At 36.0% G+C, this 19923-nt stretch overlaps 1 protein-coding gene across 6 annotated transcripts; it reads left to right on the plus strand.

Moving 5' to 3' along the window:
• Positions 1–436: 436 nt before the first annotated feature.
• On the plus strand, positions 437–5081 carry LOC114167249 (GTP cyclohydrolase 1-like). 6 transcript variants are annotated; one of them, XR_003600149.2, is made up of 4 exons: positions 437–1197; positions 2354–3608; positions 3867–3934; positions 4434–4581. XR_003600149.2 is itself a non-coding variant. In XM_028052271.2 (2 exons), exons 1-2 carry the CDS (start codon positions 984–986, stop codon positions 3553–3555), a joined length of 1416 nt encoding a protein of 471 aa, XP_027908072.2. In that variant the 5' UTR covers positions 438–983; the 3' UTR covers positions 3556–3966. The 6 variants fall into 6 exon arrangements, 1 of the variants encoding a protein (XP_027908072.2); XR_014985433.1 differs by having other exon boundaries at positions 4438–4581; XR_003600148.2 differs by lacking the exon at positions 4434–4581 and adding an exon at positions 4884–5081 and having other exon boundaries at positions 438–1197; positions 2354–3934.
• Positions 5082–19923: the final 14842 nt, after the last annotated feature.

Here is a 19923-nt window from a genome sequence, read left to right on the forward strand (position 1 = left end):
CGATCCTATTTGATATTCAATAGAATGAAGATTGGAGTAAAAAACAAAGAGAAAAGACAAATAAAAATTTTAGAAAAAAGATTAGAGAAATGTTGTAGTCATAATATTTAATGAAAAAAGTATATACAAAGTGATATACACATTATAAAATATTTTCTAAAAATATCAATAATTGTTTTAAATATGTATTTGTAGATGAGTCTTGTAAACTTAAGAACAAAACTACTTGATTGTTACACTTAAATTAATTTTTTTTTATAAAAAGTAAATTACCATTACCATTCCCATTTACATAATCATGGAGAGAAAAAACATAACCTTTATTCTTTTTCTTTGCACCCGATATCTCTATCTATAATATATATATATATATATATATATATATATATTTTAAGCGGCCATCATCCATATCAACACACCACACCACATACACACCCAACACAGCCACGTCTCTGAAAACAAAACAGCAACCCTCTTCCATTTTTCATCATCTTTGTTGGTTGGTGCTGGGTCCTCCTTTGCGTTCTTATAAGATTACACTGCCTTACTCCCAACCCAGGATCCACACATTCTAACATGCAACGTTAACCCCACGAACAAATCATCATTTTCTTTATGCTTTTCTTTCTCTTTTCCTTGCCAACTTTTTCTCTTTTTCCTCACTGCTTGTGTGTTCTTCATCCCCACGCTTTTTCTGAGACCGAGATCCGTAATACCCTTTTTGCATCCAGTTTTTGATTGGCGTGTTTTCTCTTAGTCTGGTCTTGTTCTGAAGCTCCTTGGTTCATTTGGGGTGGTTATTCTCTTCGACCCTTTGATTTTCTAATTGGGTTGGTATTAAAAAGTTGGGAACTTGTGTATTTCTTGGCGAATCTTAGTTTTGCAAGTTTTTTTTTTTTTTTTTGATACCTTTTCTGGCATCATTTCTTGGGTTTTGGCCTATTGGGTGGTGATAGTTTTGTTGTGGGATTTGAGATTTCTCAATGGGCTGTTTGGATGAAGGAAATGGGGAGCTTGAAAATGGAGTGAGTATGGGGTGTGGTGAAGTGGATTTTGAGGAAGAAGCAAAGCCAGATATTGCTGCCATTGAGGATGCTGTGAAGGTGCTGTTGCTCGGTCTTGGGGAAGATATCAACAGGGAAGGGCTTAGGAAGACACCACTTCGGGTTGCGAAAGCCCTTCGTGAGGGAACCAGAGGTGAACATGTCTATATGAATCTTTTGGACTAATGATTTTCATTCTAGACATGTTTAGACAAACTGAAGAACTTACTGAAAAAGAAAATAAGAAAGGGAAAATGAATTGTACTTCTTAGAATTCATTGTACAGTCTGGACAATCTAGATGATAAAATTTTAACTTACCAGATAAATTCAATTAACCTTGCTTTTTTTTTTCTTCTTTTCTTTTAAGTGTGTGGTAAAGCCTTACTTTAGCCCGATGATGATTTGACTGATGTTACTCATGGTTGTTTCGTTGCTGTTCCTTCTACTGTTTCTTGAGTCATGTTCTTGAAAGATTGTTTTTCGTTGACAACATAACATATTGGTGATTTTTTTGTCCCTTCTTTAGATTAAGATTGGATCTGGTGAGAGTTATAGTTTTCTTTTTTCATCTATATGATGTTTGGTCTCTGTTAAGGAACATACTTCTGTTTGGCTCAGTATTACTTTTCTGTTTTTTAGCGGTTTTGGGGAAGTTCGGTATTTTACTTTAGAGGAAAAAATAAAGAGGAAATTTAATTGGTTACACCTATGGTAATTGATCTGTTTTCTATTGGATAAAATCTATGTATATGATTATTGCTAAGTAGCTTGTTTATACAGTCCAAAAATTAGGTGGACTGCGTCATGGAGTAGAAATTATGGAGCTAAATGTAATTCATGCATAGAGAAATCTTGACAAAAGGAGAGACCGAGGACTTCTATTTTGATGAAAATAGCCATCTGTTTTTCTGTTTTGAGCAAAATAGGTCAAAATGGCAGTTCAATCCTGTAAAGGCAATTAATTGTCTTAGAATTTCGGCTTGGAGTCTAATTTACTTCTACAAAATTGATTTGTGATGTGAGGCATGTTAACCTTTGAGATAACATATACGCTATGGTTAAAATAAGTATAGATATAGCAATTACTTTGTTTTTCTCTCTGTACCTGCTTAGTTAGTTCAGCATTACATTGAAAACCATTTTTCTTCCTCCTTTTTTGGTTTCTTTTCTTGCCTTTGGTGTTTAATTTCTGTAGTTCTGTTCTCAAAAGTGTCAGTTTTACACTGTATAACATTAGAATTTAGGATTGTGGTATTTTGTTGCACAAGAACATGGTTACTTATATTGAGGGAATTGATATATTCCCAGGGTACAGACAAAAAGTGAAGGACATTGTTGAAGGTGCTTTATTCCCCGAAGCAGGTCTAGAAAACAATAGAATTGGTCATGCAGGGGGTGGAGGTGGACTAGTGATTGTCCGAGATCTTGACCTTTATTCCTATTGCGAGTCTTGCTTGCTACCATTCCAAATCAAGTGTCATGTGGGGTATGTCCCTTCTGGCCAAAGAGTTGTGGGTTTAAGCAAGCTCTCTCGTGTGGCTGATGTATTTGCCAAACGACTCCAAGAGCCTCAGCGTCTGGCAGATGAGGTTTGTTCAGCATTGTATCAGGGAATAAAGCCAGCAGGTGTTGCTCTTGTGCTTCAGTGTACACATATCCACTTTCCTGACATAGAGTCGATCTTTCTTGAATCGAGTCAGCAAGCATGGTTGAAGACCCTTGTTTTGTCAGGTTCTGGAATTTTTGATGACAGAAATGCAGATGTATGGTCTGATTTCTTTTGCCTTCTTAAATTTAGAGGTATAGAAATAGAAAAAGCACATCTAAGAGGCTCATCTGACCAATGGTGGTGTCCATCTCTGTCTGCTCTTTCTGCTAAAGTTTCCTCCAAAACTGTACCGGTCAATCCAGCCATGGTCACTGCAGTATCTTCAATCCTTAAATCTTTGGGAGAAGATTCATTGAGGAAGGAGCTCACAGGGACACCTGGTCGATTTGTGAAATGGCTATTGAACTTCCAAAGCATTGACATGGATGTGAAGCTGAATGGTTCCCTTTCTTGTGGTACTGATACTTTTAACCCTGATAGGGAGGTAAACTTCAAGGACAGACAAATACACTGTGAGTTGAACTTGCCCTTTTGGTCACAATGTGAGCATCATATACTACCATTTCATGGTGTAGTTCACATAGGATACTTCATTTCAGAAGGATTTAATCCCATTGCAAAATCCCTTGTACAGTCTATAGTACATTTTTATGGTTTCAAACTTCAGGTTCAGGAAAGGCTTACAAGACAAATAGCAGAAACCATTGCACCACTTTTATTAGGTGGGCATGTAATAGTAGTTGTGGAGGCAAGCCACACATGTATGATTTCTAGGGGAATTGAGAAGTTTGGAAGTAGTACAGCTACCATTGCTGTATTAGGTCGCTTTTCAACTGACCTTGCTGCAAAGGCCATGTTCTTTCAGAGTGTTGCTAGTGCTACAACTTCTGGGGGGCAATAGTTCCTGTTGGTGCTCACTTGAATTGATTCCATTCATTCTCTGCACTTTTCAAGGTTTTGCTACCACCATTTGATAAATTCAGAAGAGCTCCTTTCATGAATAGTTTCACTACACTTCAAAATCACCCAAATTTTATTCCGGTGGCAAAGGCTTACTACCATCATAAGAAGATTGATAGTAGATCTTCATATTTTGTCTTCCCCCATTTGATGTGATTACATTATATATATGTATTATGCATACATGTATGTATGTATATGTATATATTATACATCCCTTAATAATAATTCAAGGGATGAATCTTTTTCCAGATTTACCTGCTGCCAGATTTACGGTGGATATCACTCATTTTCATGATTTTATGGGAAGGTTCAACAAGGTAAGATTCAAGCTTGTTTTTTGTGCTTTTAAGTGTTTGACTACCACGGAAATAAATAACCAATATGATCAACTAGTCTTGAGCAGAGAGTTATATGCATGTTAATTAATTCAGTGAAAGACAAGTAACAGAATTCTGACAAGTCAACAAGAACACACTAAATAAAATGCCATTTTTCTTATCACTTTAGAGGGTAAAGTAACATAGCTACAGAAAATGTTTCATAAATTGAAGTTATGTGTTCTGTAACAAATGCAGTATCCATCAATCATATTTTATCTTACACTAATCAAATTTTCCAACCAATATTTAGTTTTCCATCATCTGTACCGAGAATACATGATACTCGAGATGTTAATCATCTATCAACTTCTCAAAATTGTTGCATGAGATTGCCAATTTGTAAAGATTTAGAGTATAGTTCTTACCATATAAATTAATTTTACTTTTATTTCTTTTTATTGTCAGTGTCTAGTTCTTACCATTTCCCTTTCTACAGGCAGTTTGGAATCATATATCTTGAGTTGGTTCTGAATTCTCAAGAATGTCTAAAGCAGCATCTGTTAGATTTTTCAGTCATTGTTTGTATGGTTAATGATTGTATGGATTATAGCAGAGAATAAAAATGGCAAACTATGTTAAGAGTATTGGTTGTAAATTGTTCTCTGTCTTCATTGTATTCATCATAGAGATCTATAAACAAATACAAGAGACAATCATTGGCTTCCCGCACAATCAGGTAACTGCAAAGGGAAATCTAACAACAATGCATAAATCACAAATGAGCACTATAGGCAGTTAAAATTATATATTACCTGGAAGCATTCATGTGGGGATTGGATTCTGGTTGCTAATATAATCACACTAAGTCATGTAAGTTACTGGGTCTGTTGGTGATCTTCTTGGATATATCCTCACAATTATTCTCACTAATGTCTTCTGATGCTAGATCAAGACATTGAGCAAGTGGTATTATCAAGTTTTGAAGCCAAGATGGCTAAAAGTTTCCACCAAGGGATGGTTATCCAGAGCACTCAGGGTAATGTCAATCATCAGTTAAATTGTAATGGTTTTGTATGCAGATTCATTGAAAATCAATCAACTTCACTTTGTAATTGATTAATGCAACAATATACATTTTTAATTATTGCTTTTTACTTGAAATAATTGATTAAGTAATCGATTGATGATTCTATCGCTCTGCAACTGTTTTTTTGCTTCATGTTTTGGTGCATTGTTGAATGTACTGCAATTTTAATACAAGAAAATCAATGAATTTCTCTATTTTCATATTTCTACACTTGATCTTTGTTATGAATTACACTTCATCTTTGTTATAAATTAATGAGCTTTGTGGAATTAATCTGAGTCATGATTAAATATTTTAATTTATTCTGTATAAATGTACCTTCAACTTCAATTAAACCTTTAAATAGGTTAATAACAAATAATTAAATGCTACAAATTAGGGCACACTACTAACATATAACAAAATTATAGGAACACTCACAAAAAGTATTTCTAAATATATGACAATTAACCAATTACTTGGACTTTAACTACTTGGACTTTAACCTCTGTAATTCTCTGTATGAACATCTTTAACGAATTCTCCTTTAAACTAAAATATTTTGTTTTAGAGATAGTAATATTAAAATGATGGATAAAAACAACTATCTTCAGAGATTTAGTGAAAATATCAACAACTTGATATTCTCTTCTATAATAAATCAAATCAATGACTTCATTGTTCGTGAGATCTTTCAAATAATGGTACTTAGTATCTATATGTTTGTTTCTTCTGTGTAACAAAGATATTTTGAAAGTTTGATTGCTGAATTATTGTGGCAAATAATTGTTATTGGCCCTTGCTACAATTTGTGTAATTCTCCAAGTACTTTCCTCAACCAATAAGCTTGACGGACTCATGTTATTGGAACCACAAACTCTGCTTCAGTTGTAGATAAAGTGACAATTGGTTGTCTTTTTTATGACCACGAAACAACTCCTGTGTTCGACATAAATGCATATCTTGGAGTACTCTTTCTATCATTTGGATCACCAGCATAATCACTGTCAGTAAAGCCAAACAAATTTGTTTTTTCATCCTTTTTATAGAGCAGACCATAACTTGTAGTGCCTTTCAAATATCGAAGTATTCTTTTTGCAGCTAAAAGATGAATTTCCTTTGGTCATTCCATGAACCTGCTAATGAGACTTACAACATGCATAATGTCATGTCTTGTGGTAGTCAAATACATCAACGTATAAGCTAACAATTAGACTCATATCTTTATAACAAACTTTAGTAAGTAGTGTATGTTCATATGGGCACTTATGAAAGCCTTCTTTTAGAAAGTAAGCTTCAATGTGACTATACCAAGCTCTTGGGGCTTGTTTCAATCCATACAATACCTTCTTTAGTTTATATACTTGTGTTCATTCCCTTTCTTCATATATCCAGGAGGTTGATCAACAAACACTTGCTCTTTCAAATTACCATATAGAAATGCTGATTTCACATCTAATTGAAAAATGGGCCATAAGTTTTAAGCTGCAATAACAATTACCAATCTGATTGTATCATGACGAGCAACAGGAGCAAGCATCTCTTTATAATCAACACCACCAAATTGTTGTTTATAGTCTTTAGCTACTAAGTGTGCCTTGAATTTGTCAACCTCACCATTTTCTTTTAGTTTAGTCTTATAAACCTACTTCACACCAATTGTTTTGTGCCCTTTCGGAAGATGAGTCAGCTACCAAGGATTGTTGTGCTCTATGGCTGCAATTTCTTCATCCATTGCCTTCCTCCATTTGGACTTTTTAACATCTTCAAAAATCACTAGATCATAATATAAAAATAGAGAAAAATGAGTAACTACCTCTTCATTAATTCCATCTACCATAAAATCGTCCATCATTGCAGGTCTCCTTTTGTTTCTTTGTGGACGTTCATTTGTTGATTTAGTTGCTTGTTGCTCACATTCATCAACTAGTTCAACTTGTTGCTCACTTTGTACTCGTGTTATTGGTGGTTGTTGCCTTTCTTCATCTTCACAGTTAAAATCAGCTTGTATTTGATGTTCCACTTTACTTGTATCCCAATTCCAAACTAGACCCTTATCGAAGACCACATCACGAGTAATCACCATTTTCTTGGTGTCAGGATTATACAATTTGTAGGCTTTTGATTGCTCACTAAAACCTAGAAAAATACATTTTTCTCCTTTATCATCAAGCTTTTTCCTCCTTTGATCTGGGATATGAGCATAAGCTCCAACACCTTCCTTGCTCTCCATGATTTGCCTTTCTGAAATGGTTCCCCATGCTTTTTACGAATGACACATTCTTCACATATTTGAGAAGAAATTTGTATTTGCGAGAGCCCTGTCACCATATTCTTTTGCTACAATGTTTTTAAACCTCCAAAATTTAAATGTCCTTACCAAAAATGCTATAGCCAACTTTCATCTTTCAAACTTGATGTAAAACATAAATTGGTGATGGTGTAGAGATATAGTGGAAACATCCTATTAGGTGTTATACCAACTTGGGCAATTAATCCCAATTAATCTCATATCCCTTTTTCTTGTAACTGGCCAAAACATTGTCACGGAAAGACTTATTTAACACCGAAAACGTAGACTTGTCACCGCTCATATGGTTGCTATAACCTATATCCAGGTACCATAAATTCTTCTACTTTTCTTCTTTGGCATTATAAACCATCAACAAAGAGACTTCTTCTTCATTTTCTGCAAATTTAGTTCTTTCTCCCTTTTCATTATCCAAATTATCTCCATATTCTGATTGATAATGACCATACCTATGACACTGAAAACACTCAACATTTGACTTGTCTACCGACTTTGTAGAGTGATGAGTTCCTCATCTTCGTCTTTGATGGTGATGATTTTGATAACCACGACCTCCTCTTTGGTGACCACAACCACCTTATCCTCTACCTCTACCTCAATTGTTTCCTCAACCATGACCTCTTCTATGTTTGTGAAATTATTATCTATAGAAGCTTTCAATGCTTGTTCCTCCTTCTCTTATTGGCAAATATTTCGCTCATGAATCAATGAAGAACTTGGCAACTCATCGATTGAAAGTTCCTCAACTACATGGGCTTCTTCGATGGAACAAACTACAAAATTGAAGTTTGGAGTGATGGAGCAGAGTATCTTCTGAACCACAAAACATCATCTATTTTGTCGCCATGAATTCACATCTTGTTGACAATGTCCATTGTCCGTGAAAAGTATTCGGTTACAGACTCACCCAATTTCATTCGTAGGGTTTCAAACGTTGAACGAACAGTTTCAAGTTGTTGCCTTTTTGCCCTTACAGAACCCTGATATTTCTTCTTCATGGAATCCCAAATATGCTTGGATGTATCCTTACAAAGGATGGTCTCCAAGATTTAATGATCAATTGCTTTTGAAAAGATAATTTTTTCCTTTAAATCTTTCAAGTGAAACCCTTCTATCTCCTTTTTCCGAACCTTTGTCACTACTCTGACATCTTCTGGTTCCTGAATGCCCTCAGAAACAACTTGCCAATACTCTTTGGACCTCAAGAAGTTCTCTATCAACGTACCCCAGTGATCGTAGTGTCCATCAAAATGAGGAATGGATTAGGGGTGGCAAAACGGGCTGGGCCCAACGGGCCAGCCCGTCAGCCCGTGCTAAAAGGAACGGGCTGGGTTGAAGATTTCAACCCGTCAGCCCGTTCTAGCCCGTCCCGTCCAGCCCGTCAACTTGACGGGCCAAAGTACGGGCCAACCCGTCTTGGCCCGTTGGCCCGTTTTAAAAGAATAAAATAAAATAAAAATAATTAAAAAGATTAATCTTTTAGATTATATATTTTAAATGTATAAATATATAATAGTATTGTAATTTAAATCATTAACACCTACAAATTAAGTTTGAATTATTAGTTATAATTGAATAATTTAATATGTAAATTTAATAATTATTTTAACTTATCTAATTAAAAATATTAACTAATCAATTAAAAGTTAAAATAATATTTTATTTGATTAAATATGACTTTAATAATAATTTATATGTATATATAAACAAATTTAAAAAATAAAACAAATTAAAAAATTTGAAAACTAATTAAAAATAATAAAAATAATAAAAATAAAACAAAAATAAAATAAAAATAAAAAAAATAAAAAAACTAGACGGGCCAACCCGGCCCGGCCTGTTAGCCCGTCCTATACGAGACGGGTTGTGACCATTGGCCCGTTTCTGTTTGACGGGCCAGCCCGGCCCGACCCGTTTTTTGACGGGCCAAAACGGGCCGGGCTGGCCCGTTTGCCACCCCTAGAATGGATGGTTGGAAAAAGTTATCTGCCATTATTTTGTTTGTAGTGGCTTTGATTACAAATAAATGAATGGAAGGAGTCACTATGGAAGGGCTCATTGTTATAAAAAATAAATGAAAGAACTCTCACACATAAATAAACTTGTTGGTGCAATAAGGGTAAAACATAATGAAGAAGCACAAAATAATGTTGAAGTGCAATCTAGCCCGAACTTGTAGTGGGTCGGGTTGACTTGTGGGTTACAATTCATTTTGACAATTCTAGTTTGGAGTCCTATAACAAACTCTGATATTCAAACAAATAAAGATAAAATCAAGATATAAATAGAAAGTAGAGAAAGAATTTAGAAAAAAAACTTTGATTCTTATAAAATGAAACTCGATAAAAATAAATCTCTATTTATAATATGATTTTTATTAATAAAATAATCAAGTATCATCTTTTAAGATCATTACTTAACTATTTTCTAGGTCCGTAATTTTAATTTATGAAAATAATTATTCATTTTCCGTTTTGATTTTTTTTATTTTAAAAGTAGTCGGGGTTGAAATTATATGAATAAACTCTTAATTGGAAATTATTACGTAAAATTTGAAAGAGTTTATGAAAATATTTCATGAGATGGCGATAATTAACTGCTTTCAACTTATGTCTATAAACTAGAGATTTATTCAACTGTATATAATTTTACCTTGCTAGCTTTCGTAGTTGTGGTTTAACTTATATGAATAAAATCTTAATTTGAAATTATTACGTAAAAATTTGAAAGAGTTTATGAAAATATTCCATGAGATGATGATAATTAACTGCTTTCAACTTATGTCTATAAGTTTCCCTAAACATTTATTAAACTGTATATAATTTTACCTTGCTAGCTTTCTTTTCAACTGTACATAATTACGTGTATAATAAACATAAATAAATACTTAAAATATTTGTAATAGGCCCTTTTATATATATATATATATATATATATATATATATATATATATATATATATATATATATATATATATATATATGATCGGATGTGATTTTAACCTAGATAAAAAATATATATTTTTGATATTGATTTTGGATTTGATATAATTTTCAAAGTTCAAAATGTACAAAATTAATTTGAGGAAGATAATATTATTATAAATTTAAATTTGGCTTAAATAGTCATTTGGTCCTAGTTTTGATCGACTTTTTTCACTTTGGTCCTACTTTTGAAAATGTTTTCAATTTGGTCTTACCTTTCGTAATTTTTTTCAATCAACTCTTTTTCGTTAACTCCGTCTAAATCGTTAACGGAACAGTGGCCAACGTGGTGATTTTGTGTGACGTGGACACTGTTCAGTGACATGTGTGTTATGTTACTGTGCTAACCATTTAATTGTAATTGCATATTCATTTTAGGGTTTAAGTTGAATTAAATTGGGTTTAGGGTTGTTTATGTCGAATTGGGGATTTGGGGGTCGAATTGGGGATTTTTTTGTCGCTTTGTGAAATTCTGGAATTGTGCCTTTGAGATCAATTTTGGCATCCAAGGTTTACGCTCATCTTTGTAGAATCGTTGCGGAGGGAAAAACGTGTTCATCGCGGAGGTATGTCTTGCTTTAGGGTTTTATTTTTGCTCAGTATTGATTGGGTTTAGTGTTAATGATTAGGGTTTGGTTTATGCATTCCATGGAATATTTTAAATTGTGGTTGCTTTTTCAGTGGTACATTGTTTATTGTTTTCGCTGGTGACCCACCATTTTTAATTGTTTGTGTTGTCACTATCTGTGGTGGGGTGGGTTTCATGGTTGGTTGTCAGTTGTAGATGTAGTATTTATTCCCCATTTAAACATCGTTTACAATTTGCAAGTTTTTTTCTTTTTTTTTTTGTGTTTCCAATGTCTGATGAAAGGTTTGAGGTTGTGGTCCACCACCAAGTTAACTTTGCCGAAAATGAGTGGTGTAAGTATGTTGGTGGAGAAACTACTCATTGGTCACGCGATCCTGACTGATGGAGTTATTTCGAAATATTGGGGTCTCTTAAGGAAATGGGCTATCATAGCATAAAGGGGTTGTGTTATTGTGTTGAGATGTTGTTGCACCCCTTGGATGATGACAGGGGTGCACTTAATATGCTTCATATCGCAAGGCATTATGGTGAAGTGCACATGTTTGTTGTGCATGGAGTTGATGAAGCCCAAGTAGAGGATAATATAGTGGAACCTGAAGGAGATGTTGGGAGACCTTTCGAGAGTGGTGAAAGCAGTCATGTTGTTAGTGAATTTGAGGTACTAGGAACTGAGATTGTAGTAAGGTCTAATCTACCTGAAGATGTAAGGTCTACTCCACTTGAAGATGTAATTAACCAAGAGACTGAAATTGGTTCAGACGAAGGTGAAGTGGTTGACAGTTTAAGAAGGTGTGCTTCTTCTGCTCCTGAAATTGTAGCTGATGATGTTGTGCGTGAAGGTATTGGGCATTTGGAAGAAGAAGTGGGAGTTCAGAATGTGGGTACAAGTGAAGAAGAAGTGGGAGTTGAGAATGTGGGTACAGGTGAAGAAGAAGTGGGAGTTGAGGATGTGGGTAATGCAGAAGCTGATAAAGGGCTGGATAATATTGCTGAAGGTGATGATGAAAGGGATTGTGATGATGAAAGGGTTGAGGTTGATAGTTGGATTGATTCTGATGCAGATTGTTTAGGAGATAGTGATGGAGAGGACTGAGGTTGTGGTAATGAAGGGACTGAAGGCGTAATTGATGTAGAAATAGATGTTGATTATGGTCAAGGAAAATCTAATGAAGGTTTGGGGTCAGGTGAAGTTGGTCCAAGTTCACAAAACCATGATAGTGAAGACAGTGATAAGAATGATGAAATGGTTAATGATAGTAGAGATAAAGGACTGTCTGATAATAGTTGGGAGTCAGAAGAGTTGTTTAGCATTGAGGGCAGTGCGAGTGAGACAGAACATGATGGGATTAGTGGTTATTTTGGTACATTTAAGAAACCCAAGTCAATGGCTGATTACAGATGGGAGGTGGGGACAACCATCGTGGACAAGATACAGTTTGTTGATGGTGTAAGAACGTATGTTGTTCATGCTAGGAGGAACTTGAAGTTTGACAAAAATGACAAGGAAAGAGTGCGGGTGAGATGTTTAGGGGCTCAAGGGAAGTGTGATTGGTCCCTTTATTGTGGATTTCTGGTTTCATGTCAAACATGGCAGCTGAGAAAAGTTCAAGACCGTCATAGGTGCAGTAGAGAATTTAGTATAAATTTGATGAATTCAAAATGGTTGAGTAAAACCTTAGACAACACATTAATATAAAATCCTAATTTGAAACTGGTTGATATACATAATAAAGCTGCAAGGAAATGGAATACAAAGGTGTCAGTTTCAATGGCTCATAGGGCAAAGCAACTAGCAGCAAAGGTGGTTGAAGGATCTTTTAAAGATCTGTATAGAAGGATTTATGATTATGCTCATGAGATAATTAGATCAAATCTTGGATCCACAATTAAAGTTAAAGTGGAAGATGTTAATGATGAGAAGATTTTCATGCGAATTTACACTTGTCTAAAGGCATGCATGGACAGTTTTGTAAGCTGTCGACCCATCATAGGCCTTGATAGTTGTTTTTTGAAAGGACAATATGGGGGTGAGCTACTAACTACAGTAGGTCGTGACGCAAATGACCAGATGCTTCCTATAGCCTACGCAATAGTTAAAGTTGAGAACAAAGACACATGGAGTTGTTTCCTGCCATATAAGAGCTATTGCCTAGTGCTGAGCAAAGATTTTGTATGCGCCATCTATACAACAATTTCAGAAAAAAATTTGGAAGCAAGCAACTAAAAACCTTGATGTGGAAGGCTGCAACCAGCACACACCCAAGAGCATGGGAAAGAGAAATGCATAATATTAAAGAAGTGAACGAGGAGGCCTTTAAATACCTAATAGCAATTCCACCAAGGTTAGTCATCCATATCACTGATTCTGTTATGATTGGTCCAAATATTGGTTTCTCCAGATTAACAAAAGATTAACAAATTTGTTTCTCCAGATATTGGTCTAGGTCTAGGTTTACCATGCAAGCCAAATGTGACACGTTGGTAAACAACATGAGTGAAGCCTTCAACAGCGTTATTGTGGATGCAAGGTCCAAGCCAATCATCTCAATGCTGGAAGATATCCTTTTATATATTATGAAGAAGTGGTCCAAGAACAGATCCAAGGTGCAAAAGTACGAGGGTGATATCTACCCTAAGATACAAACCAGATTGTCAAAAGAATCTGAAAAAACTAAGTATTGGATACCAAGGTACACACATGTGGTCCTACTATTACTTAAGTTTTTTCATTCTGGTCCTAGTTTAGGTTTATGACTTTTCAATTTGGTCATAGTTTAGGTTTATGACTTTTCAATTTGGTCATAGTTTAGGTTTATAACTTTTCAATTTGGTCCTAGTTTAGGTTTATAACTTTTCAATTTGGTCCTCGTGCAGTTGGTCAGGTCAGAAGTTGTTTGAAGTTAGACATGTTTCATTAATTGGAGACAAGTTCACTGTCAACATAGAAAGCCAGGAATACAGTTGTAGGAAATGGCTTATTAGTGGGATCCCATGCTACCATGCAATTGTTGCACTTAACTTCCTCAACTTAAAGTCAGAAGATTACATTCCACATTGGTTCAGACGTACAACATATGAAGAGATATACAACTCCATAATTCTTCCTGCCAATTGTCACCTTTTCTGGGAAACAACTCCCTTCCCTAATGTTCTACCACCACTTAAAAGAAGGTTGCCAAGGAGACCAAAGAAGAAGAGAAGGCTGGAAGCTTGGGAACTTAGAAAAGATAACACCCAAATGAGGCCAGGTGGTCATAGAAAGAGATGTTCAGTTTGTTGCGCACTTGGGCACAAGAGGAACAATTGTCCAGCGCTTCCTGTCCATGGCTGTGAAGAACGTCCCACTGAAGCTGCAGGACCATAACCAACTCAACCCACACCAAGTGAACCACCACCAAGTCAACAACCTGCAACACCCACTCCACTTGCAACACCCACTCCACTTGTAGCACCCACTCCACCTGCAACACCAACCCCACCAACAGTAGGACCACCACCCAACACTGCAGTACAACAGCCCAGCCAACCAACTTATGGAATTAGAAAGATGAGGCCAAAAATGCAAACAAGAAGGCCACCACGTCCATCATGAGATTACTGAATGTATTTTGGGGGAGGGGAATATTTTGTTATGTATTATGAATGTGATAATTAGGAAATCAGGATTTACTTTAAGAATTTCTGGATTTTGATCACTTATATTTTGATGGAAGGCTTAAAAGCCTTAATTAGTAATGCATCAACTTTGCACTTTTCAGAATTTTATCTGCCTTCTTCATTTTCAAATTGTTCGTTCTTCATTTCATTAAAATTACACAAAAAATAACAAACAATTTTAAACAGCTGAGAATATGTAATTAAAGATAAAGGAATATCATTCATTCATTCATGTAATTATTCAAGATAGCCAATGGCAATTACAACCCATAAAAACCACTACATTCATTACAATAAGAACAACTATCACAACTAATGATCGTTGCATCCGTTTCTTCTAAACACTCAATGAATTTTCAATATAAGCGATCTTCTGCCTTTGCCTAGTGATAATGGCATCTTGCTCATCAGCACCCTCTTCGTAACACCACTTGAAAAAGTTGCATCCCAACACATCTTCACCTCATCTCTGCAACACAAAAAAAACATGAAAATGAAAGTGAAAGAAACACTGAAAGTCGAACACTAGGAAACAAACCTTAAAGTTCGCACAGCCCCAAAATTGTTTACCCAAGTTCTTTGTAGTTCTAGTTCTGCGCACCACTGCAATGTCTCTGTAATCGCAAATTGGGGGTGAGCCTGAAACCCTAGAACCACCATGGCAGGAATTGCAAGTTCGGTGAACCCAGTTATTGCAAGAAGATGGAGATGCCCCACGAGACATTCCTTTTCAGCTGAACTTTAATGGAAGACAACCACAATGAACACAAACCCTAAATTTCAATTCAAAATCTGGGGTATGACAGTGCAAACAGACATGTCACTGAACAATATCCACGTCACACAAAATCACCACGCTGGCCACTATTCCGTTAACGATTTAGACGAAGTTAACGAAAAGGAGTTGATTGAAAAAAAATTACGAAAGGTAGGACCAAATTGAAAACATTTTCAAAAGTAGGACCAAAGTGAAAAAAGTCGACCAAAACTAGGACCAAATGACTATTTAAGCCTTTAAATTTTAAGCTTATAAATAACTAGTAATGTTGAGATAATTATGTCATTTTTATTTCTAAGTTAATATTAGATGAGTATGTTATGATATATATATATATATATATATATATATATATATATATATATATATATATATATATATATATATATATATATATATATATATATATATATATATATATATATATATATATGGTATTGTTCTTATTACACTAGATCATCTAGTGTTCTTATACTTTTTTATGTTTGAACTTCTTGATTTGATAATAACAAACCAATTTAGAGTTTTGTTATGATCTATCCGGTTAATGATGATCATTGACTAAGATTAATCTACTATTGTTTTATTTTTTTCATGAAGAAATGTTCAAAAAAAAAAGATGTTCAAGAATATGGTTAGCCTAAGGAAATAACAACTTCAACAACCTCTGACTCATCTAATAAATAAATTACCAACTCCTTTTTATTTTTAAGCAATAACTCACATTTTGAACTTCTATATAATCAAATCCTTACTTTGCATGATTTAAAAGTGTGTTTGACTCTCTTAGTATTGAAAATAACAAACAAGTCTTGATCCAAGGATCCAAAAGTACATCTTTATTGAATACAAAATTGGTACTAAAAGATACGTCTCTTAAACATAACTAACAAATAAATCTTTATAATAAATGATAACAAAATTTTCTTTATATTGATTCAAATAATTTCCATATTAAAGTTGTTTCATAAGAAGAAGATCTTAATTTCCTCCTTCAACCTCTACACCAATACAACAACACAAACATAACACTATTATACTACTAAAAATGAAGCTCTTAATGATATTCATAATGTGAGAAGATCCAGTAGAATACCTAGAATTCCCAATTTCTTAAGAGATTTCCATCATGAGATTGTCAATATTGAACAATCCATTGATGATGCAAACTCAGGTATTATTGACTTTCCCATATCTTTTTGTTTCTCGTATAAATCTTTGATGCCTAAACAATTGCATAATAATTTCTTCTCACATTGAAACATAAACATACTTCCAATTCATCAAACATCCATAAGAATATCTATTATGAAAAACAAACTTAATTATTTATGTAAGACTCGAGAAAAATAAATAAATAAATAAATGTTTATTTAATTAATGCGAGAGCGGAAATCCCTAAGTTAATTGATGCAGAGAGAGAAGACAAAAAATAGTACTAGCTCAAGTAGTTGAGAGTATTTAGTTGTGTTGAGAGGACTTGGGTTTAAGTCTTGTATATGCCATTATTGTGTAATTTTTTTTTTTATTTTGCAAGGATGCTTGACCATGAGGCATGATAATATAAACATAGTTGAGTATGAAGTATCATGCAATACGAATTGGTCGATTGGTTGTGCATTTGGTTGGTAGTTGAGTGGTTGTTGTGAGTTCAAATCTTGGCTAGTGCATTATAGTCCTTCTATTTTACTCTTTTCTGCTTTGTTTTCCACTATTTTCGTGTATTCTCGGTGTTTTCCAAGAAACCGCTTGGTGGTGTTCATAGCCCGCCCGCCAGGTAACTCATACATCGCTGACCTAATTTCTGGATTTTTTCCAGAAATCGCCTGACTGATTTGAGGTTTTGGGCTTTTTATTGGTTCTATTATCAAGGATTGCTTGAGAATGCTTTGTTATGCATAATGAGTGTTTATATGCCTGAATTTGATGAATTGATACATGCATATGATTGTGAATTAAGGTTGGGAAGGAAATTGGGGATTTGAGTTTCAGAGAATACATGCTATGTAATTAACGATGATAATTTGAGATTGAGGGTTTTAATGGAATCTGAGGGTAACCAGAGACATTAGGGAACAAGGGTCTGAGAAACTGGACGAATAAAATGGGTTTGGGGAAAACATGGTATTTCGCAGGTGTAGAAGGACCTATTATTTTTCCAAGAACTGATGCATTACTAGGTGGCACATGGCATGTGTAACATCTCGATCGGATATTACTATTTTTTATAAATAAAAAAAAAAGAAAATGAAAAAAAAACATCATTTATTATATTGTCATTCCCAAAACACATGAAAATTTTAAAACATTAATTATCACCTCATGATAATACTCATAAAAGTTCAAATACTAATCCAAGTTCATAAATCAGTAAAACATTGTTTACAAAATCCATAAAAGAAAATAATGTTAAGACTCTAGAAAACATTCCCAAGCTAGCCCCTTTCCAGCTCTAAGTCTCACCAGAACCACCTATAACATCATATGCTCTCGTGTAACACATTACACGATCATCACCAAACACAAGAAGATAGGGTGAGCTAACACGTAAACAATATATATGCAAACATCATAATTCAACACTACACACAATCATCAGAGAACTCCATCCTCTGATTCCACAAACTATGGTCACCACTATGTTTATCCACGTTCTACATCTTTATATGATAACCTCGAGATACCCTATGTTTCCTCCACCTACAAGCCACAAATTGTAGAACACGTGCGGAAAAACATGTTACGGACTACACTTCGTAACGCTAGGTGGAATTCCCAATACGAACCCTAGTTCATACTCTCAACACAAGATTAGCACATCACTAGCCACAACTAGTGATTGCTCAATCAAGTGGAGACCTTCCGTATGAGCCACAACTCACACTCACACCGGTAACACTTGTCAATCCGAGCCACAACTCAAGGAATGCTCGTGTTCATCCGCCATTCCGAGCCACAACTTAAGAGATGTCATTCTGAGCCACAGCTCAAGGAATGCCATGTGTTTACCTTTTATCCCGAGCCACAACTCAAGGGATACCATTTCGAGCAACAACTCAAGGAATTCCACAACAAGTCCATCTTGGAGGTATCATCCAAAGCCTTGTAGACCACACACATCCAACACATACACACATCTTGCTGCATTATCGCCTGGCACTGCTCAGAGCTGCCAAGCGAAAACTAGGGATGGCAAAATGGGCCCGGCCCGATGGGCCGGCCCGTCAGCCCTGTTGAAAAGGTATGGGCCGGGCCACGAATTTCAGCCCACCAGCCCTTGACAGCCCGGCCCGTCAAGCCCGTTGGCCCGTCGGGCCAGCCCGCGGGCCAAAACGGGCCAGCCCGGCCCGTAAGACAAAAAGAGGTGGAGGATGGCAAATAAAATACCCACAATTCGTTTTTCTGTTTTTCTTAATTTTTTCCTATATTCCTCCTTTGCCACCCTTTCCTACTACGCGCACCCCCACCCCACCACCAAACCACAACACAACGCGACTTTTCTTCTTCTCACCTCTGCGCCACACAACGCGACTCTTCTTCTTCTCACCTCTGCGCCACACACACACAGCATCGCTTCTCCACCACCACCCGCTCTCCCGGCCAAGAGATTTCCATCCGCAACCGCCTGGTAAAGCAGGCTGCTTGGGCCTACCTGCAGCCCATGTCCGCCTCCCCCGGCGGCGCTTCCACCCCCCACTTCCTCCGCCGCCTCTCCGCCGCCTCCCTCGACTTCATCTTCCACCACTTGGTCCCCGCCGTTTCCCGATTTTTCCGTGGAATGTTCCACGCTATCAGGGTCCACGTGTGCACACGATGCTACTCTTGACAACCGACAGAATCATATGAATGATTGGTATTTAGAATTTAGTGCAACTGCAAGTCCTTTGCTTTGTGTTTGATTCAAGAAATTCAAGAATAGGAGTCGTATTTTTTTATTTTAATTTTTTGAATTACTGTATAGGATTTCCATAGCTTTGAGTTTGCCTTCGATGGTTGTGACCTCAAACTTATATACGAATGAATGAAAGAATGAATCTTGAATTAAAGTGTTTTCAAAAGAGACGGGACAAAAGCAAAGCATTCTTTATGTTACAAGCAGAGTGAGAGTGGTTATGGGGTTGACGTAAGTATGTACAAAAAAATGTTACATAGTTCTGTAGAGAGCTTCGCTTTATTCCCCTTTCTTGTTCTTGCGGCCTGGGAAATTGCTATGATTGTTTTCAAAGAGAGAGTCTCGAATTGAAGACAGTGGTGGGGCACTCGGAGTTGGACCCATCTTGTCTTTTTTCTGAAATGTAACATTTATCTTCAGTAACACAATCTATACGTAAAATTCACTTTAGTTTATTTCAAGTAAATATAGGAAATAGATCACAAGTTCGTTCCTTCTCTGAAGATGACCGCAATCAATATCAATGAACATATCAGGAAAAGGATGGCGGGCCGGCCCGCCGGCCCGCCGGGCCGCCACCCCACGGGCCGGGCCCAAAAAAACAGCCCATTTTGCCTTGTCGGGCCAGCCCGGCCCAGCCCATTTAAAACGGGCCAAAAACGGGCCGGGCCAAAACGGGCCGGGCTGGCCCGTTTTGACACCCCTAGCG

This window comes from Vigna unguiculata, chromosome 10 (genome assembly GCF_037176805.1).
Source record: "Vigna unguiculata cultivar grain cowpea cultivar isolate G323 ecotype 2 chromosome 10, ASM3717680v1, whole genome shotgun sequence".
NCBI lineage: Eukaryota > Viridiplantae > Streptophyta > Magnoliopsida > Fabales > Fabaceae > Vigna > Vigna unguiculata.